This window comes from Typopeltis vanoorti, chromosome 6 (assembly GCF_054136105.1).
Source record: "Typopeltis vanoorti isolate ZY-2024b chromosome 6, IOZ_Tvanoo_1.0, whole genome shotgun sequence".
Lineage (NCBI taxonomy): Eukaryota > Metazoa > Arthropoda > Arachnida > Uropygi > Thelyphonidae > Typopeltis > Typopeltis vanoorti.
Window position 1 is genome coordinate 136,346,642 of NC_143554.1, and position 23,626 is coordinate 136,370,267.

A 23,626-nucleotide genomic window follows, 5' to 3' on the forward strand; every position below is an offset into this window, starting at 1 on the left:
TGGTTCACATTCATTTTTGTTGTGTTGAGGTCTTCTTTTTGAACTAAGTTAGAGTCTTTTGTTTCACTCTGGCAGTCTATCTATGTCTTCCGAGCTTTTTATTTGTATAGACTTTGATATTTCTGACTTTCTCAAGAATATCTTGTCGTCTTACTAATAATAGTAATAATTAATGAGCCTCCGTAGTTCAGTCGGTATAAACGAAGCCCTTTAGTTGAAAAACTTGGGTTCGAATTCCATTCCACCTATGACAAATAATTATTATCAGTCCCTTCAACTGAAGGCGAGTTACTAGCCCTCATATTGAGATGACAGGTAAACCAATCCCATGAACATACATATTTACAGACAGGAAACACTTATCAGACAAAAAAGACAATAGGAAACCATGTTTTTCTATAATATTCCCTAGTAATAGCATTGCAATAGCACCAACCATTAGGTTGATACGAGAGGATGATGAGGAGAATAATAATAATAATAATAATAATTATAATTATTAAAACTAACAACAACAACAACAACAATAATAATTTGCAGTAATAGTAGTAATAGGCGCCTTTAATTATGAAGGTAAGAATTCCATGCAATAAAGTATCCATGTCGATATAAAGATTTTTTACATAATCTTTTTCAGATTGTGTTAAACACATAAAATACACGAATCGCATATACTGGCTGAAAGGAACATCCCTCAAAAAAAAAAGAGGGAAAAAAAAAGAAAAATTACCACACACACACACACACACACACACACATACACACACACACAATCTGATATACATTGTCTGCCAATCATTGTCCGGGCACTTTAGCAATTTGCAATTGATACCAGCAGCAGAACCCTAATATCGGGTATGCCCACCTCTGGCTTTGATCACCCTGCACCCTTTCAGGGAATCTTTCCACCGATGAAGGGCAGATATCAGGTGAAATTTGTCTCCTTTTCTCCCTCAAAGCAGCATTGAGTTCAGCGACAGCTTGCCGTGGTGTTACTGGCGCTCTAGAATATATCACGGACGATCTGTGCCGATTGCAGGCGGTTTTTCTGTTCCACCCGTTTTAACACTCACTGTCCTTCTCAGTCATTTTCAGCGGCCGCCCTGGCTGTTTTCCTGCACTAGTGATGCCAGAGCGACTCCATTTATTGATTACATAGCCAATCGTTGATTTTGGACGCTCCAGTTGGGCGGCAAAGGCACGTATGGACGTGCCGCCAATGTGCTCATGATGACACTTCTCTCGAAATCCCTGATTTCATGTCGTGTTGCCATACCACCTGAATTCAATTGCTACGATGAAATACTGATTCCTATTATATGTACACCGGTTTTTTTTTTGTTATTAACAAACCTGGAATGTTCCATAACTTCAAATAACAGGGATTCTCCGGACAATTATTGGTAGATAGTGTATATAAAGCCGGCCTGGTTGGCCAAGTGGTTAGCAAATCCGCTCTCAGCTAAATGGCTGCTGGTTCGAATCCCGCCGTGGACATGGATGTTTGTGATTGTCTTGAAAATACTAGTGGTCGTGGTGACTATTAGATGACATTCGTGTAAATGATAATGGTAGTTGCAATTTGTTGTAGTTGGTTGAGACGGAGAGTTGTAGAGTGGGCACCTTCCCTTGATGAGTCTTTGGATTCCCTGGAGGTGTCACATAATGATAATAATACAGTGCATATCATGCCAAGCTTCAACTGCATCACAAGTTATTCTAATAAAAACTACAGTTTTATTTGATAAATGCACTTCGTTTCATCATATAATTCATTTTTCGATGAACTGTTCATTCGATGATTTGTAGTTTCGAGGAACTGTGATTTTTCGATGAATTGTTGGTTTTCGACGAATTGCTTTTCCAGAAATTGTGTATTTGATTAACTGCTTTTTCGATTAACTGTTCTTCGATGAAATGTCTTTTGATGTATGGTTTATTCGATTAACTGTTTTTTCGATATCATTTCAGTAATTGTCGTTCGATAAATTTCTTTCGATAAATTGTTTTCGGTGAATTTTTTGGATACTTAGAAGAATGGTAATCGACAGGGGTTAAAAGCAAGAAGTAGTCCTTTAATTCATAAACATTTTTAATCAATATATGTACACAGTGCAGCAACTAGAAAATGAGACTGGCATATTTTTAAATTATTTACGCTTCAATCAAAATTTCGCATTAGTTCTGGTCGAGCACTTTTGATGGCCTACAGTAGGATGTTCTAGCGTTCTGAGTCCCTGCAATGGCAGAAATTTACGTCACTCAGAAACATGTTGCAGATGACAAATATTTATTATCCATGAGCTTGTTTCACCACTCCGATGTTTCCGTGGCACTTTTTCCATCTTAACACGAAACTTATTGACTCTTTATTTTATTTTAATGGTACTTACTACAAGTACTTACTTTCAGTACTACTCACTAAAGGACTTACACTTATCTTCTCATAACTTTTTACATAGTGTTGATAAGTAACAATATACACAATAGTTGAAAAACAACTGATCTTTTAAATAATATATATACTTCCAAAAGAGAGAGCCAGTAATTGCTATTTAATGACATCTGATTTCTAATTGCCGCACTACGTATGGTCACATGTAAGAAGAAACGATTTAATGAAAAAAAAAGTGAATTTTTAATTAATTTAAATCTCTTACCTATCAACAGTAACGTTAGTGTGCATTTTACATATTCTGATATTGATATTTCACTAAAAATATGTAACAGTTTTATTTTTATTCCTGGTTAACGATGAAATTAGCAAAGAATGGAAATTATATATATGAGAGTTGATGTAATAATAATAATAATAATAATAATAATAAAATTAAAATTCCCCTATTCAGAGGCTTATGTAACTGTATCCAGCAATCGAAGTGTCACAAAATTTGAGACTAATCAAGACATGGGAATGGGAAGGATTATGTCAAAAAAAAAAAAAAAAATACGGTAGTTTGAAAAGTCGCCGATAGGAGAATATGACTTTGTTTACTACGTAAACAAAGCGTTAAAACCGACCAAAAAATGAATATCAATAACTAAACTGAAATGAAGGATTACATTCATTTGCATTCATCGAACTTCCAAAGATCCTGTTTCTCCAAACTTCCAAATCATTGATCTAACTGCGTTAGCTAACATAGGACCTGTACGCAAGTTCTGGCGGGTTCTAATCTCACGAAGAACCGCTGATGCATTGCACTCGTTAAGGTAAAATAACTTTATAAACATGCTTTACACTTATGAATAACACGTCATTAAAACGTTTAACCAATTTAATTTAGCATAGTAATTACAGCATTACGGTTACTAGAGAGTAAGTGTTGTCCCAAACCTGTTGCACAACTCGAGCACAGGTGATATCAATGAGAAAGAGGACCTGCTTCTCTTGAACCAGAAATTGTATCCTATACACAGCATTCTTAACAACAGAACATGTCTGAAGGAATGTTCGTCACGGTCCCTGATACACTTTTCTTTAAGGCTATCAAGATCGAGATAGCGCCACAATGGACGTTGGCCTTCAGGAAATCCTACAACCAAAAATTGCATGGAGTAATATCAAGAGAGCAAGGTTGCCATACAACTGGAAAGAAACGACTGATCACTCTCTCTTCTGTGAAATGATAATACTGTACCAGCTGCTGTATCGGTCATGCAATGAGGGGGGAGGGTGCTCCATCTTGCATAAAAATTGTCTCGTTCAGATATCGTAATTGCTGAAGTTGCGGAATGACCTAATTGTTCAGCACTACTCCTTTTCTGTTGATGGCCTAATTTAAATCTATTTTGTGGTGATATCCTCAAAAATAACAGCCCTATTATAAAATCTGTTGTGAACCACACAAAACGGTACTTTTCGGTGATTTAATGGGTGTTCTTGGAGAGCATGAAGCGATTCGGAAGCAAATTCGACAATTTCGGGTGTTTACAGTCTTCTTCAGATAAAGGAATTTTCCAAAGCCAAGAATCTTCGACTTCCAATCTGACAAGAAACGTCAGAGCAAAGGTCAATCGTTTATCATAACCCTCTTGTATCAATTGCTGTACGTGACGATCTTGAATGGATAAAATTTAATAAGTTTATAGAATAAGGCATATCCGATTGTCGCGCTACTCCACGGGCGCTGCTACTACCAGCAAGCGTGATCGGTCGACAATCGCGGTTTCAATTTCTTCAATTACCCGTGATGGCACTGCTGTCGGTTCTCTTCCAGATCGAACTTCCGAAGATCCCGTTTCTCGAAACTTCCAAATCATTGAATCTAACTGCGTTAGCTAACATAAGACCTGTACGCAAGTTCTGGTGGGTTCTAATCTCACGAAGAACCGCTGATGCATTGCACTCGTTAAGGTAAAATAACTTTACAAATTACGCGCGATAAGCTAAAGTATGGAGTATGTTGACCATGACTATCAATAGGAATGCTTTTGTGAAGTTTTCACTTTATTTCATAGCTCTTAAGTTGCCAGCAAAACAGGTTCAACTTCGTTTGATACACATTTTCAGTCCTAGACTACAACAGCGTCATATTCTCCCTACCAGCGACTTTTCGAACGAATGTTTTACTTTATTCGAGGAATTTCTCTTCTAATGTCTTGATTTCCTCCCTATCAAATTGCGTGAAATTCTGATTGTTAGATCGAGCTACATAAGTTCTGAATTGAGGAAGTTTAATTATGGCCACTGTGTGTGTGTGTCTGTGTGTGTGTGTGTGTGTGTGTGTGTGTGTGTGTGTGTGTGTGTGTGTGTGTGTGTGTGTGTGTGTGTGTGTGTGTGTGTGTGTGTGATTTACTTTATTTATTCATTTATTTGGTAGGACTTGGAAATATGAAGTCAGTCTCCAAGATTGGTATGTAGGCCCTTTGGATAATGTAAGTATATAGAGACATTTTGGCTTCTACAACTATAACTTATACTAGATCACCAGAAGTAATGGAACCGTGCATCAGAAGCATACATGATACATAGTACATTTAAATAGGATATGCTAATCATATTGCTGAAGTTCTAAGAAAATATGACTATTATTATTACGTGACACCTCAAAGGAGGCCAAAGACTCATCGCGGGAGGACATCTACTCCACAACTTTCCATCTCCACCACTCAATCCACCAACTACAGCGAACCGCATCATCTGCACTAAAACCATTTATCGCCCACCACCACCGCTAGTATTTTCACAGACAATCACAGACATCCATGCCCAAGGCGGGATTCTAACCTGCAGCCTTTTGGCTGGAGAGCGGATACGCTTACTCGGCCAACCAGGCCTTCAAAAATACCATTTGAACTCTTCCGGGATATATATTAATATATTAATATGTTAATTAATTATAAAATATATATAATAGGGAACTGGAAATATATTAATTCCTAAAGAAAGCCGAAATATTGGAAGTAATTTACGTCGTAATTTTCGACTTAAGTTACATAGAAATAGTGGATATTAAAGATCCAGCATTATTCCCAAGCCGAATATTTATAGATAAACTTCGAAAGTTCTTAAATTTGAACTGAGAGCTTATGTGAATACAATCCTCAGCATAGGTGTGCCTTAGTTTGCACTACTTAAAAGAACACAATCACTGTCCAGTCCGTTTGTTCGTCTTTTAGTAGTGCATTTTGTTAAGGTTTTTTCACTGCTCTGACCACTCTTTTGAACTTGTTGATTCTCTTCAGAGACTAGGCAGGAACCTTAACAGAGCAAAACCTCTAATTCAATACTAGATAAAGTCTTTAGGAATTATTATTACGCATCGACGAGGACTTCGCTTATAGAAAATGCAACTATCTGAAATACGAACAGTGGAAGTTCTGCGTGAACCTTGTGACAAAGAACTTTGTCTTGCTGAAGAGTTTAAATCTATCGGTCTACATTGTCACCATGCAGGGTAATGTAAATTTATTAATGTATTTACTATGTGCATAAATACATGTGTATTTATTAATACCTGGTCTCAAACAAACATTACATGCACTGCTTTAAAAGTAGTGAATGGACACCATAGTGTGAGGAACAGGCAGCGACCTTAATAAGATGTAGGATTGCCTTTCTCTGCGATGACTGCAGTAATTCTAAGGGGCGTACTTTCCACAAGCTCACAAAGATAGCGATCAGTAAAAATTTTGGACCATTCTTCCTGTAGGCATGTAATGAGATCCTGGACTGTTGTCCACAAACCACAAACCACGTTCATGTCCACAAACCACGCAGTTACAGCAGTAGCCTTATGACAGGGTGCATTATCTTGCTGAAAGAGAAAATGGTCAGTTGGGTCGAAAAGCCACATGTGCTCAGTAGAAGGTGTAGCGTGATTTTTCGCTTCGTGACACAGCTTTCCACGTCTCACCGTACATGCTATTTGCACCCCTAAAGATGATGCTGCATGTTGGTTTGGGAAATGTGGGACATGCATATACTACCATGGAAATCCATGGTTTGACCTTCCGTTCTGTTTGTTTTTGTACAGATTCGTAATCCAGTCGATGCCCGGAACACCGCATTCAACTCGTCAGGCGACGAATACCGGTTTTACTTATTATCTCTTGTAGTACCCTACAGCTACGTTCAGTGAGTGTGGTAGGTTGATTCTCTGCATTTCCGTCTTAGTATGGTATCACTGATTGTTAATCTGGATTGGCCCAATTTGTCAACAATTTGACCAACAGATAGGCCTGCAACATTACATCCTCTCACAACGCTTCTTTGAACCTCCGTCAATTTCCTTCATGCAGCCATTGCATTCGACTTGGGAGAATCATATTCTTCCAATTTATACCGACTAAAAACACTTGACTCGTTACATGTCACAAAACACCATACCCATGGGGATGTCCGTTGATTTCTTTCCAAACAGTATATATATATATATATATATATATATATATATATATATATATATTATATTTTTGTTTCGGACCAGGTAGGTCATCGACTGTTAGAAGTGGTCAAGGATTGAAACTGACTGAAATTTATCTAAGGAATTATCATCTGAACAATTCAGGGGACATGAAAACGTAATGCCTAGAAATCACTGTCGTCTTCAACTAACTACTCTCGAAATATATCGATAACATAGAACGTCGCATTTTCTTGATCACTCCCCCCCCCCTCCCGGCTCTCTGAAATCACTGATTGCCTTGGGCTAGTTAATGCTTATAGCTAAAGACTGAGACCAGCTAGGAACTGATCTTCCCAATTTTCCTAGAGTTAGTTTGGGCTACTAGTGCTCCAACTACTCATTTTGTGTATAAAAGATCTTACTTATTTATTTAATTCATTTTCACCACTCATAAACTGCACATTCTATCACGTGCAAAATTTCAATTGTGGTCTGACACTTCTGAGCCTAGTTTTTCAGTCAACAGAAAAAACTTAGGGAAAAAAGTTTTCACTGCTTGTGTAACTAACTTTGTCTATTGATTGATGAAAATATTATAGCTATTTATGGGATTTAATACGAACAAGATATTATTGTTTTACTTATGGATTTTTTTAAAGTACTCAAAGAAAACAATATTGTCCGAAGGAACTCCCCTAGTCTGGTGGAAATGAAATGCGTTAAAGGATTTATTTTTTATTTATTTTTTAGAAGTTAATATGTAGTGACACATTAAGTCACACATCGAAGGCAACTACGCAGTCCAGTAGGCTAACACTGTTATCTGGTTGACCAATCAACCAATCTATTTATGCATTTAGGGGACACGGATATAGCAATGGTTATCTGCATGCTCTCGTTATCTTCAATGACACGCTGGGAGAATGAACAGAACGGTCGGAAATGACGACTGTTGAGTTCATTCGTTCTATACCACAAAGGGAGTAAGCGAAGAGATGCGCTGTATTAGTTTCAAAGAAAGGGCAGTTTTACAAAACACTAATATCTACTGTGGCAAACGCCAAACAGGTCTTTACCAGTGTAAAGAATATCACGAAGGTGCCCGTCGAGAAGTGAATGAGTATGGATTTGGAGGAGAGTTGGAAACGCTTTATGTCCGATTGCACCATCCCAGCTGTGAATGTTGATGGATGAGATATAGTGATCTTGAGTCCTTTCTCCAGATTTGAACTCGTATCTTTAGTTGAAAGATGAACTCTAAAAAGAAAGTGCAATGTCAGTTGCTTTTGGAATAAACGCATGACTTTTTCAATACGACAATTCCCTATCATATGATATTCGCTAATGCGACATGGATTGATATGAAAAAAATAGCAGAAAATTCAACACGGATCGTGCGGATACTTCTAAAGAGGTATCTAAAATAATAATAATAATAAATCACCTACATATCTAAATCGTTTTTTAGATTCAATGTTTAATTTGTGGTCCGGCACTACTACTATGTTCACTGGGCATCTACAGATGCCGTATGGTCACTCTGATGCTCGTTGATGTTCGATACCAGTCCTCGACATGTGGTCCTGTTTTTCGATTTTTCTGGTGGCCTCAACTCTCTGAAGATCAGTCACTTTTCTGAGAAGTCTCCCTTCCATCCTTTCTATGTGTCGAAAATATTTTAACTTTCTTCTGTCAATATCCTTAAGGAGCCTTAAAGTTCTACTGATCTTTTCTAACACCCATTCATTTGTACGCTTTTCGGTATATGATATCCTCAACAGCCTTCTGTAACAACACATCTCAAAAGCAGATAACCGTTTCTTATCTGACTTCTTTAGGTTGCAAGTCTTACATCCATAAGTCGCTGTTGGAAAAACAACTGCATCCAAAATCTTCAAGTTTGTTATCATGGAGATAGATTCATCCTTTCAGATTTGAGACAGGTCTCTGACTGTTGTTTTAGCCATTCCTAACCTTTTTCTAAGATCTTCTGAACAGCAATTCTTCACATTAATAATTGATCGCAGGTATTCACACTTGCTGACTCCGTTTGTTTTTCCTTTGAGAATCATAATATTTGTCATGCTAGGATTTATTTGAAGCCCTCTGTTTTTACTGATCTTGTTAATTATGTCAAGAATTTGTCCTAGTTCTTCCATTCCATGTCATTATAAAGGAGTACTGTATCATCAGCATACCTCAGATTACTGATCAATCTGCCTCCTATCTTAATTCCTGTTCTGAGTTCATCCAATGCTTCACGTATGATGTCCTCCGCATATATTCTAAATAACTGGGGAGAAAGTAAACAACCTTGCCTAACTCCTTTTCCAACTTGAAGCCAGTCAGTCAATCCAACACCTGTTCTTACTGTGGCCTTCTTGCTCCTTATACAAATTGGCCATTAACCTGATAGCGTGTTGAGGAAAACTCATTCTTTTCATTACGTCCCACAGTTTCACATGCTCAACACAGTCAAAAGCTTTAGAGTAGTCTAAGAAACACATTACCAGGTTGAGTCTGAATTATTTATATTTTTCTATGATCTGTCTAAGGATTTGATCTCTAGTTATTTATTAATATATATCCTATTTATATTAATTTTATTGAAGATCCATGATCTTCAATAAAATTTTGCTTGCATGAGATATCAAACTAATAGTTCCATAATTCTTGCATGCCTTCATTTCACCCTTCTTATGTAGTGGTATGAAACTGACTTCTTCCAGTCTCTAGGCTGATCCTGTCTCCCGCAATCTATGAAACACTCTTATCTCTCCGTCCCCTGTGGCCTTCATTAACGCTGCTGGGATTTCATCTGCACCTGGGACCTTATTGCTGTTAAGCTGCTTAACTGCTCTTTCAACTTCATGCCTAAGTGGAGGAGGTTCCAAATCAAAATTTTCTTAGTGGGGAGGGCTCCCCATTTTCTTTATCCACTCTGCTGTACAGTTCATCACAGTATTCTTTCCATCTGTTTTTGATTTCCATTAGTAATGATCCACTCCTGTCTTTGATGACATTCAATTTAGGCTTAAACTTGTGCTTTAAGTCACGAACTAAATAAAACATCCTTTTATAATTGTGTCTTCTCATCTGGAACACTATTTCTTCACATTTATTAGTATAGAACTTTTCCTTGTCCTGCTTGATGGCTCTTCTGACTTCTCAATGTAATCTCTTGTATTCTTCAGTCCCTGTGTCTCTTTGTTTTTCCAACCGCCTTCTTTTGATTAGTTACCATGTTGAATCTGATATCCAGTGGTTTGGCATACATGTAGATAAACAACGGTTCAAGTGAAGAAATTTCTATGAACGAGCTGTTTTACACTTTGAAATGAATTATCAATATGATAAATTTATCAGCTCATATATGAAGAAATTCGAATTGAATGATATTGAAATAATTCGGGATTTAAGTAGCCAGGATTCACTTAAGTTTATCTACTGCAGTTAGTGTCACAAATATGACTGTTGTGTGTGTGTGTGTGTGTGTGTGTGTGTGTGCGCGCGCGCGTGAGCGTGCGCACACACATAAGTTTTCTTTGAAATTTTATAAAATGACAAACGTCTATATTCTTTTATAGGGAAGATCAATTTTTATGGATTTCGAGATGGACAGATTCATGGAAGTGCATTCTTACAAACCAAAGTTTGATGTGAGTATTTTGCCTTGCATTTAATTTTCTTTCGCGACTTTCTTCCCAAGCACTGGTTTTTGTTTTACATATAAAGAAATGTAACATAAACTACACAATCGTCCCTTGCCCAGTAAGCAAAGTTACAGTAATGTATCCCCAAATACAGTAAATAAGTGAGTTAGTTAATACAAATTAAGTGGATATTGAATCCAACATTATTTCAAAGCCGAATATAGCCGAAATAATGTTGGATTCAATATCTACATAATTTGTATACTTCTGCATCGCCGCCGAAGTGATTATTTCAGTGAATTAGTTAATATATATAATATAATATATAAGAATTAGTAAATAAGTGACTAAGTTAATATTTAAGCAAATTAATACTTTTTATATTAATATTAGTTTTAATAGTTTTCAGTTATTAGTAGTTTTATAGTTAATATTAGTTAATATCAGTTTTTTAATATTAGTTTTCAATTAATGTGCATATTTTAATAATAAGGTTAATTATGAGTTTATTTAAAAAATAAATGAAATTATTAAATTTACGTTTTTTTTGTATTTCTTTATTACTTTAATAATATTTTGATTATCTTAATAATAAATGGAATTACTTATTTCAATAAGAAATCTAATTCCTTCATTAACAATTTTATTGGCATAATATTAACTTTATTACTTCAATGACTAATTTAATTATTATATTAATGATAGATTGGATTATTGATTTAATAGCTTCATTATTATTTTCTATTCATTTACTTAAGATGTTCATAAACACTAAAGTTTAATTTCGGTCAACATTTCCATCTTCTGTTTCGGTAGGAAACATTTGCAAACATTATACTGGATAAGATAGTATATTTTTGTTTTAATCCTTTAGCCAAGTATAAACAAACGAAGTTTGCGAACAACCATATTCACGAATAGATCTTGTATATAGTTCTAGGCTATTTACTTCACATTAATTGCCTCAATCTCCCATAATGCAAAAATTACGTGGTGTTTCACTATCCAGACCAATTTCCGCCCATACTGGGTGTATTATCAGTGGGAGCTAGTCTCGGGAAGATACCAAAGCTAAATCAATGCCAAAACATACAAATATAAACTAGTGTAATCACATAATAAATATTAATAAATACACCGCATCAGACATATTTGTGGAACGTTTTTCCGCTTCGTTACAAAGTATATTACACTTGACAAGAGATAATATTCTTGTTTTAAAGCTTAACCAAAATATCAGCAATCAAACTTTACGCGTAAAGTATATCCACCACTAGTCTATCTGCATAGTGGTTGCTGACTTAACATCAGTGTTTTAACCAGTTTTAACTTTTGCATTCATTTAACCTTGTAACTTCCTGTATCTAGCTAGCACTGATGAGACCTCCAATTTCGAAACCGATCTAAGTAGCGATTCTTCAAGTAGTTTGTTTGCTCTATAGGATAATCGAGCAACTGATGTTAATTCCACCGATAGCCTCAGTCAGTAGCCACAATATCCAAGTATACTGGTCGCAAACTTTATTTGCTTCCGCTTGGACATAGGATAAAGACAAGGATATAATTCCTTCTAGAGTCTAATATACTTTGTAACCATGCGGGAAAGCATTCTACTATTTACAAGATTTATTTATTTATTTAATTTTAATTTTTATTTATTGATTTAATTTTTATTTATATTTATTTACTTTTGCAGACTGTTGAGTTATTTACTAACATTGGCGGACTCATCGGAATATGGCTTGGAGTATCACTAGTAGCAATTTTCGACCTACTGGAGAGTTTGGTATTGATTACGACTGCCTCGTTGCGTCGAACACAATCATAATGCTTCTGCTTCTTCTTACTATGGAACTACGCTCCAATCTGAATCATTCCGATCAAATATTGTATAGTGTTTCATTATAAATGAAAAATTACTCAGAAATCAATCAAGGGAGAAAAATATCGTAGCTGTGAAGTTGATGTGCTGTTATTCGTTATGATGAATTTTAATATGGATGAGCATCCAATAAACTGGAATAATTAATAATTCATCATAACAATTATTAAGATGAATAAATGTTATCATAACATTTTTTCAAATAAATTAAGAATTAAATATAGTTGGAATATTTTTGAATAAATATTCCAACTATATTCATTATACTTCAGGTTTTCTAAAGTTTCTGTAAATAAAGAAACAAAATTGAAAATGGATTTGTTATTATTATTATTATTTTGAGTTTCGGTCATTTCAAAATGTTTTCGCATGATTGAAAAAGTGACTGTTTTCTATCTATCCCTCTTCATTGTCTTAGTTGATATTAATGAAAAATAGCTTGTAAGTTTCCAGGTACATTGGAAACTTACAAGCTATTTTCCCCTCCACTAATTATTGTTTACTTCAGATGGTGTTGATGATACGCTTGGATTTGAAATTCTTCGGCTCAAGTCCCTTGCAGTACGAAAAGAAAAAAAATTTGAAAAGCTCTCCAATTGAAGATGAGGTAGTCACTTTCATACGATGGTGGCAGGGTATTTCCTTCCCTGGTTTTTCATCCGGAAAAATAACCAAACCGACTAGAAGAACACACGCAGTCAACAGACATAATACTTTTCTGGTAGCCCTAAATCGTTTTCTCCGTAATTCAAAAACATACAACACACGTTATTTGAATGTGTTTTTTTTTTCATTTACCATCTCGTAAAAGATATAATGTTTTGTCACGATAATAAATCTGCTTATGAATGACACTGTGAACGGTTCGACACATTATTGGTGCCAAAGAGCTGCAGCGATACTCATTTCAATGAATAATGTCAGATAAGAGTGATCAATAGTCAAAGAAAATAACATTCAGACTACTTTCACAGTTCTAAACAAGAGTACGTCTTTTATGTACTTCCAGCTTTATGGCAACAGTCTGTGAAGGACCTTCCCAGAGATCCTCGAGATCGTTCACAGAGATCTGTATATGAATGGTTTGATTAGATAGGTATTGAAGAACTTGAGTGCTACCACAAAGCCCTTATTTTGAGCACAAATCCCTTGCCGATTTCGAGCGAGAAATTAAGCGACATCAGTTAACGACCTCACTAATCATCTGGAAGAATGAAACGAAATTACAGAGGCAAAAGTCCAGTACTAAGACTTCGCACAAGACAGGAGGTTGTACTCCTTTCTTTTAGTGTTGCACAGTGATCAGCATTCATTTTAGAAATTATGGACTTTACAACCGTGTTATAAATAACTATTTTAATTTCCTGACGTTTCGACCTTCATATGAAGGTCATCATATGGAGTATATACAATTGTACAAGGACAAGCTGAATTACATTTCACACAGTAAGCTAAAGAAACAATGATTTGATCACCGATTATTCTACTGGCATGACCTCCTCTAGTGAAAAAAAGACAGAAGGCTGTCTCAGCAGCAAATGGTAGACCAATTCCACATTTATGCCTTTCATATTAGCGTCAGCGTTGAGATGAACAGACGTGGGATATTTTTGATCAGATAGTGTAAATATATAGACGAAGTAAGTATATATATATATATATACATGTTTGGACTGTGCTGCTAATATCATTTGGTTTTGTGCTGCTAATATTATCATAAACATAAAAGAATATCTTGAAGTATTTATTTTACATTATTATTATTGGCAACGTCCTTGAATAATAAAAGAGAAAAAAAATTAATAGGCTTAGTTGAGCGTAATTTATCCAAATCTCTTTTAATAAAGAAACAGACTTACGCTCTTCATTGGTGCAAATTATATAGAAATAGTGGATATTAAATGTCCAATACTATTTATTGTTACTATATATAATATCCACTATTTAATAATGGATATTAAATGTCAAAGCAGGATGAATAGTAAAGACACACACACACACACACACACACACACACACACACACACACACACACACACACACACACACACACACACACACACACACACACACACACACACACACACACACACACACACACACACACACACACCAGAAAAGAGTAACTATGAGGAAGTAGTCAAGCTCATTGTCTATTATACAATGGACGCATGCGTACTACATTCATGGAAGCCCATCTACGACTATGCGCATTCTACCAACCAGATCTTCAATATTATTAAGAGTTGTTTGATATCCGAGAATTATACTTTTTGAATAAATTCTAGTGTAGGATGACTCATTTGTGACATTTTTTATATTTAATCTGTTTGAGCGATTTTAATAAGTCTACCAATTTGGTTGCCTATTGATAATATCTGCTTAGTCAATATTAACTCTTTTCATAGATCCCTTTCCCCCCTGTCTTTATACGTCTTTAATTATAATACTTATTTTGCAGAAAAAATGAGCCTAACTGTTTTTGCTCCCATGGTGAAGTCTGAAACCATTTTTAGGTTTTTCTTTCTTATTTCTCTGTTCTTAATATCTTTTAGGTATTTTCCACCTGCAGAGTTAGATTTCCCATTTTGTATGATTTTAATATTTTCACCCCGTATTCTTGCATTCAGAACTTCGGCTTAGCTATGAGTAACCTACACTAGCAAATTTACATTTAGAAAAAGTTGACGAAAAATTCCTTCCCATTAAGCCCAGGTTATGAAAATGGTATATTGATGATGGTTTCTTAATTTGGAGTCACGGACGAGATTCTTTAAAACAGTTCTGAACCACTTGAACAGTCAACACCCAAGAATACAAGTTACCTCGGAATTGGAAGTTAACAGTTCTCTTATTACGGTTCTAACGTTCCTGGATGTAAAACTCACTTGTGTTTCAGAAAAACGAAAGATCTCTATTCAGAGAAAAACCACACATATCAGCACATACCTTCATGCGCAATCTTATAATTATTCGATCCAAAAGATAAGTTTCACTTTGGGTAAACGTGTTCCCCCTTCCCTACTCAGTGAAGAAAAAGAGATCACCAAAGAATTACAGCTCCTTCTTCTTATAATTTTTCCGAAAAACGGCTATCCTAAACAGGCTGTTTGATAACTACTTTTTAATCCACCTGCTGAAGATAATAATGATTTAAAAAGCTTATTTCTCTATCTGATGTTTATTGGAACCTGTGGCATAGTAATTAAATAATAAAGTAACACGTAAAAACCGCAGTGAAGTCTTCAATTATTAAAATGACAGATATTTCGTACTAACAATAATAGTACATATTCAATGTCTGTAACAGTAATAGGAATGGAACGCAGGCAAAAGTTCGGTGGATCACCTATTAAAATACAATTGTTACAGCGTGCTAGGAAATAATAGAAATAACAGATTTAATCTGTTAAGATAAATGGCTTTTTACATAAGATAAAAATCTCCCAGATCTTTGAGAGAGACGTACAGTCATATCTATTTAAATTCGGTGGGTGGTAAGACAGTTTCACAACTTTCTTTCAATAAGCGTACATATTTAAATCTGCATCTATAGAGGAGAACTGCTTTATCCCGCTGGACACTATGTGTAGAGTCAATACTGTGCTGCGCCAGACCAGACTTCAGAGGTTTGTTATAATCAATATAATATTGATGTTCTTTTATTCTTTTTTTCAAAGAATGGCCAGCTTGTCCAAAATAAGAAACATCGCATTCTCAAGGTATTTGGTAAACGCCAGCCAAAGATAGAGAAGGCAGTTTATTCTAAATTTCTTCTTTATTACCTTTGTACAAGGTAATAAAGAAGAAATTTAGTTGATAGGAATATATGTTGGAATCAGTTGACACTTTTTTAGAATTCCACCTATAGGTTCTGAGATTCCTGGAATGTACGGAATAGGACCTCTGCGGACTGTTGAAGAAACTGTAGGTGTTGGAACATAAGAGTCAAGTATCTGTTGGATTTGATTGGAGTTGTAATCATTTGATTCCATTAACTTTTTAATGATGAAAAGTTCTTGTTGTAAGATTATTGGAGAAGAGCAAACTTTATGTGCTCTATGAATTAGAGATTTCAGAATGCTAAATTTTTGAGGCGTGGTGCCCAGAGGTTTTGTGAATGTATCTGCAAGTAAAATAAAAGTGGGTTTTTCGAAAGACGTTTGTAGATAAGGTACCAGAAGACGTTCTAGTAAGAAGGATGTCCAAAAATGGTAACGTACCCGAGTTTTCTTTTTCCATAGTGAAAATTCATAATTTATTCATAATTACAATAGCTTTTCCTTTATTGGTCTTAGAAATGGATATTGTATTATCTTTTCTTAAAGAAGTTAGACCTTTAATTTCAGCATTTGATAAATTGCATGGAGCTAATTTGCGATTGAATAACGAAGTCGAAACCACAAAATGTAGTTTGTTGGCATCTTCGCTAGGAAGTCCTAACAAATTGCGTTCTATATTATGTAAGAAATCAAGATGAGGAATGCGTGAAGGAATAACAGCAAAATCAAGGCCCTTTGCTAAAGCACTGGTTTTAGCGGTGGATAATGGGCGATCGGAAATGTTTACAATCCATTTATTTGTAGATGTACTGTCAGAGGTAAGGTTTTTCTTTTGCTTGTTATATAAAGAGTTGTATTTTTGCATAAGATTTTGAAGATTTCTCTCATAAGACCGAGATAAGGATTGTTTTGATAAGCAAAGTACAATATCCAATAATTCTTCATTAAGAACAGCTGAAATGACTTCGAGAACTGATATAGAATTGATATCAGAAGCTAATTCTTGTTTGGCAGCACGAAGTTTATTACGAATTAAGGAAAAATTAGTAGGTCGTGATAATAAAGTTATTGGGAATAACTTTAGTATCATGGCACTTTTTGAGGAAAGTAATCCGTGCTCGAAGCTTACCTTGTAGAACCGATAAATTACCTAATTTTCCTGTTAGTTTAGTAAACTCTTCCCCTTGAAGGATGATGATTTTGATTTTTAGTGGACCCTGTGGCATAGTAATTAGATAATAAAGTAATACGTAAAATAATAATAGAAATATTATTTTACGTGTTATTATTATTATAATTATTATTTTAACTATGCCACAGTTTCCACTAAAAATCAGTACAACCGCTACATTGGAATGAAATGAAATTAGACTAAAATTACAAAACTAATCAAATTTCAGTTTAAAAGATCACAAAGACAATGATGTTACAAATATATGCACACTTTAATTCCCCCTGTGTAATCTGGCATATGGTTGGTGGCCTACACCATCTACATAGAGACCGTTCTTCGCCGCCCAATGGGGTATCATTCCTGCTCCAGAAATCGAGGGAGATACGCGGAGAAGCACTTTCTAATTCGATGGCACATTCTGTCTTCCTCGGTGAGGAGATGTTTTTCACGTACTTTCCAAATGTGATATTTTATAACACGGATGAGAAAAATTAGGGACTTTTTTGTTTTTTCCTCACCGGTGGGAGGAAGCTGCAATAGTACCACCTCGGAGGAAGTGGGCAACGGGATCCTGAGCACTTCAGCCAGCCTCCATCAAGTGTGCTGCACTGGTGGGCACAGGTAGAAGAGGTGCCGTACAATTTCAATTGCAGGACATACTTCGCAAAAGGAATCAGAAGGTCGGGGGTGATATTGTGATTTCACTTGTTTCATCGGGAGTAAGCTATTCTCCAAGTCAAATCCCGGTGAAAAGGTTGTCTCCAGCTGTTTTTGATATTCGTAAACATCACCTCTTCATTCGTGCCCAGATCAGGCGTCTCAAAACTAAAGAAATCGAAAGGTATCCAGTACAGTTACTTTGGGCTAACCTGAAGCACCGAACCCCATTTGCAACAAATCTTTTTAGTGTTTTACATATTGAATAGTACCACTATTCAATATGTATGGCACCATCACCGCACATGGTCCAGCGTGGCCAGTGGTCCCAAAACAGGGTAGGAAATATCCAATAAATTATTTAATTAGATCGCCAGATAAGTAATTTGATGCCAATGTCTTCGTTTCCGGTCGAAAAGCGCTAGTGAAACAGGAATAGTTCAAGATTGCAGGGCATGGCGGGGGCAGATAAGAAAAGCCCCTCGTACCTCGTGTTTCCTGTGGCCCAAAAGAAGTCGATGAGCTGTCCTGTAAATAACTTTATCTTGTGCGTCTGTGATGTTTGTTAAGTTGTTAAGACTGCTGCTTTACAGTTGAATTATAGATAATTTGCTTTAAAAGTGGCGAGTTTATCACGACATGAACTGAGCAGTTTTTATGTTGGTAACACAGGTCTCGCAAGGAAGGGAATTTCTGATATTGCTAATGGTCTGGTTAATGATGTCAAACCATACGGAATATTGGCACTGTTGAATTTTCCAAAAATTTTGATTTTCGTTTTGTCTGTTTTTGCGCGAAGGGCACTGAGCACATTAAACTGCCTCAGTATGCCGAAGAAAAACGTAAACCGAATCGGAATCCATGAAGGGTTCTAACAATATCATCAGCATATACGATAGTCTTACTCTGTTTGGAACCTACAGACAGAGGTATTCCTCCCACTGCATGAAAGATGTCAATTACAGTATATTTAAAAAAGATTCTTGTACTAAAGAGAAAAGCGGGGTGGGGTAAGAAAAATGCCTCTCTGTTGAGGCTTTCGAAAAGAGTACACCCATGTAAGTGTGTAATGTCCTCTTCATGAAGACCCATGTTTGTGGATGAAATGGAGTTCTTAAATGAGTCTGATGACGCAGTTAATATATCAGTTATGTAGAGAGTGGACCATTGCATGTTAACACAGGGGTCGACGGAACCTTCCTTGTTGTAAAATGTAAAAACCGGTTCTCCGAACCTGTCGATTTAGGGGAGGAGCCTTTCCGCACCAGATGCTCCTTGAAAGGAGCGAATCTTACCAAATTCTGGCATGCAAATTCCGAATATCCAATAGAAATTGATTTACACAGTTACACACCCTTATAAAAACAAGGATTGCGACCACATCATTATACTCATAATCATCATTACCAGTTAACGCAGTTACAGAACACTGTTGCTCTTCAGATACTCAAGATTCATTCATCATCATCATCATCTAGTTTTCCTGACTCTTCTTGTTACCAATTAATAAGTTCTCACCATGACCGAACGCATTCAATTGAAGTTCGTCACTCTTTATACAAATTCATTCTTTCCTCAGTCCACACATCGAAAAACTTGCGACCATTGCTTCAACACAGTCTACGCACCGAATCATTTTACATCATAGCCCTTCTTCTTAATTCATTTTTATCATATCGAGGTAATATACTTATCAATTTCACTTTCTTACTCTTCACGTTTGTTTCTTCCAACTTCCCTTTCACACTCTATCCCATATTGAAGTTAACCCTATTTAAATCGTTCGTACTTACTAGAATTACCACCTCTTTTGCGTTTTCTTTCCAGTTTTTTTTTTTTTTTAACCGTTGTGCTATATTTTTAATTTTTGGTCCGGGCGATCTTGAAGTTATAATCCTGTCATCAATGGCATGTTTTACGATCGAGTCTAAATACCAAATAATATCCTTCTTTTTGCAATCGAACCACATCGACCTGATTTTCGTTACAAACTAACTCATCTGATTCCGTGTTGTGTTGTTTCTTATTTTGCTAAGTAATGTTCTTTTCCTCCATATATTTATTTAAACGCCTCTCAATTTTCAACAATTCCCAGTTCGTCTGTCTAATTCATCTGTTTTCACTTTGCAAATTCGGAGGTTAAATCATTTTCAATATCTTCCTCAAAATTTTCAATATCTCCTTTAACGGGGAAATAATTCTTGTTCTGGACTTCGCTGTTCTTGTTAGCGTTCTTTTTTCTTGTGAATTTGGAGTCATTTTAGAGCTGTATTGAATAATTGAAATATCTCATCAATAAAATGTGTTATAAAAGCAAAATGTGTGTAATATCTATAAAACACTAAATATCTCAAATAACATATGCTATGACAATACAACAAAACACACTTTTCTAAGGCAAAACACAATAAAGCAAAAAGTAGCATAGAACAGTCAATGGAGAGAGAGAGAGAGAGAGAGAGAGAGAGAGAGAGAGAGAGAGAGAGAGAGAGAGAGAGAGAGAGAGAGAGAGAGAGAGAGAGAGAGAGAAGCAATCTTAGATCAGATAAGGAAAACAGTGGATTTGCACAGCATGTTATAAGGTTTTTGGAAAGATCGATAATATCAGAATTCGTGATTTGTGCGACTCGTACAAAATTGTACGAGTCGCACAAATGCTTGAAATTCGCCCATTCACATAAGTCGATAAAGTACTTTATTCGCATTACTGATGTTCGATCCAAAGATATTCAGCACGAATGGATTGAACGCATGCATTGTGCCGCTTATCCCTGGGTTTTATCTTCACAGATACAATTAGATAAATTATGTCATCTCTAGCCCATCCAGCTGAAGCAATTCAGAGTTAATGTCTTTTGCTCGGAAGAAATGACCGATGTTGTAGTTATCATTCTCTTCCAGAGAGCTCCAAAGTTTGTTAAAAATGCTCGCATACTTCACGGTCTACTATCGGATTTAGCCATCGCACTACAATCACAGTTGAACGGTTAAGCATATGTGAAGCTCCACAACATTTCTTTTGGTCTGTAGTTCTAATTTTCTTGGAGTATATGAAAGTATGTTTTGAGTTTGAATTATTTACGTATCTAGATGTGCTGTTTTCAAACAAATGATAGACCATTTTGATGGCCTTACTCATATCTGCTCCTAGTGCATCCGCCATAACATCGCTAATTTTCAGAAGAACAATGGGCGAAGTTGCAATTCGATGCGTTTGAAGTAATCTTTAATAAAGTACTTGCTGAAGGGACTTCAACATCTCTCTTGAAGTAAACTGATAATGTAGTCCACCAGTTTAGTAAAATGAATAACACATGCTTCTGGTTCTTTGTTAACCATCTTTGCCTTCGTATAATCTGAAATTTAAATAACGTCATCGTTCAACTTTGTCCACAGATTTCGGAATAGATCCCAAGAAAGCAAATTTATCTACGATGTAGTTATTGATGAAGTCTGAAGATTCGATTTGCTCTCTAGTTAACTTCGTTCGTTCGCGGATGAATCTGAACACGACATTCAAAGAATCATAAATTCTGAATTACTTGATTTAAGTTAGCTGAAGCCATTTTTAAATAAATCAAATTTGTACATGTTGACATTGTCGTTGATGTTATGCAGAGAATTTGTAATTTCTTCTGTTTAAACGCATTTAACCAAGTCTTATAAACTCTTCGCCTTTGAATCTATTTTTTGAAATGATAGTCGAAAATGATTTTTTTTCTCGTTCAGTTTTAAAATTTTATATTTTTCTTACTCGAAATAGGAAAAGAAAATAAAGTCAATACTGTTTGAATTTTTGAAACTGGTTTAGCAGAATGGGACTTATTACAAATTTTGTAATGAGGTTACACTAGCTAATCACTCCAGACTGAAGTAATACAAGGCAGAGACCGAAACTTTTTGTTTCAGCCGACTTGTGGCGGGAAGGTGAATGAATTTGAAGAATCGACATCTCTCTCTCTCTCTTGAAAATCAAGAAATTATCTCCTATCTCATTGTATAACAAATAAGAAATACTATAAACATATTATATGTAAAAAAAAATAAAATAAAGCATCATATTTTAACTGGAAAATAACACTTACAAGGATATCTTAAGACCATATTGTTATATTTAAGAAAACGATACCTTAATATCGTTATTAATTACACATCAAAATGAATGGAATGAATTAATAATAATTATACTGTCCTTCAGCATTTTTAATTTCATCTTAATAATTTCTAATTTAATACCACACCATTCTTTTAACAAAATACTATGTAATTAAATTCCGATTGAAAATTTCCCAATTATTTTAACAATTTACAAGATGGTAATAGGACCCGTCATCACTTACGCATCCCCCACATGGAGCCACACCGCGAATACAAACATTCTAAAACTTCAGAGATTACAGAATACGTGTCTGAGGATAATTCTAGATGCCCCTTGGTTTATTAGAAACTCCCAGATCCATAGAGAAGTCGACATCCCTTACATCTCTTCCCTTCTCCTAGATCTAGCTGAGAAGTTATTATTATTATTATTATTATTATTCCTGATACCTCCAAGGAGTCCGAAGACTCATCGTGGGAGGACATCTACAATTCTCTCTACACCTAACCTCTACTACGAATCATCTCCATCAACGCCATCTACCGCCCACTTCCAACACCACCACAACTAGTAATTTTTGTCTGTAAATTGCGTGTGTTCTGATGGGCCGATTTGTATGTATGCGGGATGAAAAACCCGAGTTTCCGGGAGAAAAAACCCTGCTACCTCCATATGAGATCGGCTAACTCACCTTCGATTGAAATCGACCAGATAAAGATTCCTCCCGTCGCGACGAGAATCGAACTTAGGCCTATTCCAATCGAAGGGCGCAATGTACCGTCGTTCTTCCAATTGCGCTACGGAGGCGCTTACCAAGTTCTTTACCAAGACAAGCAACCATCCAAGCCCGTTGATCAAGGAAGCTTCGGAATATAATGAAGCGGAAAGCTACAAATATAAAAGACCAAAGTCTATCTTAAGTTCAGCAGAACACAGCTAATTTTATTACCCTCATTGGGCGAGCATATAACTGATAAACACTCCATTCAAAGTTCTTCCAACAAAGGGGAATATGAAAAGCAATTTTGTTTCACCCATCTAGTCAGAAATGTTATTCGTCCCAATTACTTATAATAGTTCTGTAAACATATATCAATTTCTTTAATAAACAAATTGTATTCATTAATATATAAATAAAAAAGTAAAATTTATGAAATAATATTTAAATTTGTTTAAAAAATATATGAGTAGCCTAATATACCTCCTAACAATTTAAAATAATTAATATAAATAACTTCGCTTTCGAGTTATGTTAAAATACCATAAATGAAACTTACTTTAATATATCATGAAATGTGGTACTTAAATGTACCGTATATATTCGTAAAAAGGAAAGTATTACCAAGTGTTGTGGTTACTGGCGGAGCGATTGGTTATCATGTGTTTCTGAGTTTTGTTTGTACAGCCAGGACGTAACTCAAATATTCTGAAAAAAGACATCTGAGTACGAAGCAGTTAATTCAACTTATTTTTCTCTTAGCGAAATGGTTTACTCATAAAAAAAAATATTGGCTTCATTAGTTGAGTG

The 23,626-nt window shown here is 35.6% G+C and overlaps 1 protein-coding gene across 1 annotated transcript in view; it reads left to right on the plus strand.

Moving 5' to 3' along the window:
* Positions 1-12,514, plus strand: part of LOC150105974 (epithelial sodium channel subunit beta-like) — a 114,062-nt gene extending 101,548 nt beyond the window's left edge. Inside the window, exons 13-15 of the mRNA XM_090394603.1 lie at positions 4,824-4,878; positions 10,439-10,510; positions 12,201-12,514. Coding sequence (XP_090250729.1) covers positions 4,824-4,878; positions 10,439-10,510; positions 12,201-12,332 — 259 coding nt within the window. The 3' untranslated portion in view covers positions 12,333-12,514. The remainder of the gene's footprint in view (positions 1-4,823; positions 4,879-10,438; positions 10,511-12,200) is intronic.
* Positions 12,515-23,626: the final 11,112 nt, after the last annotated feature.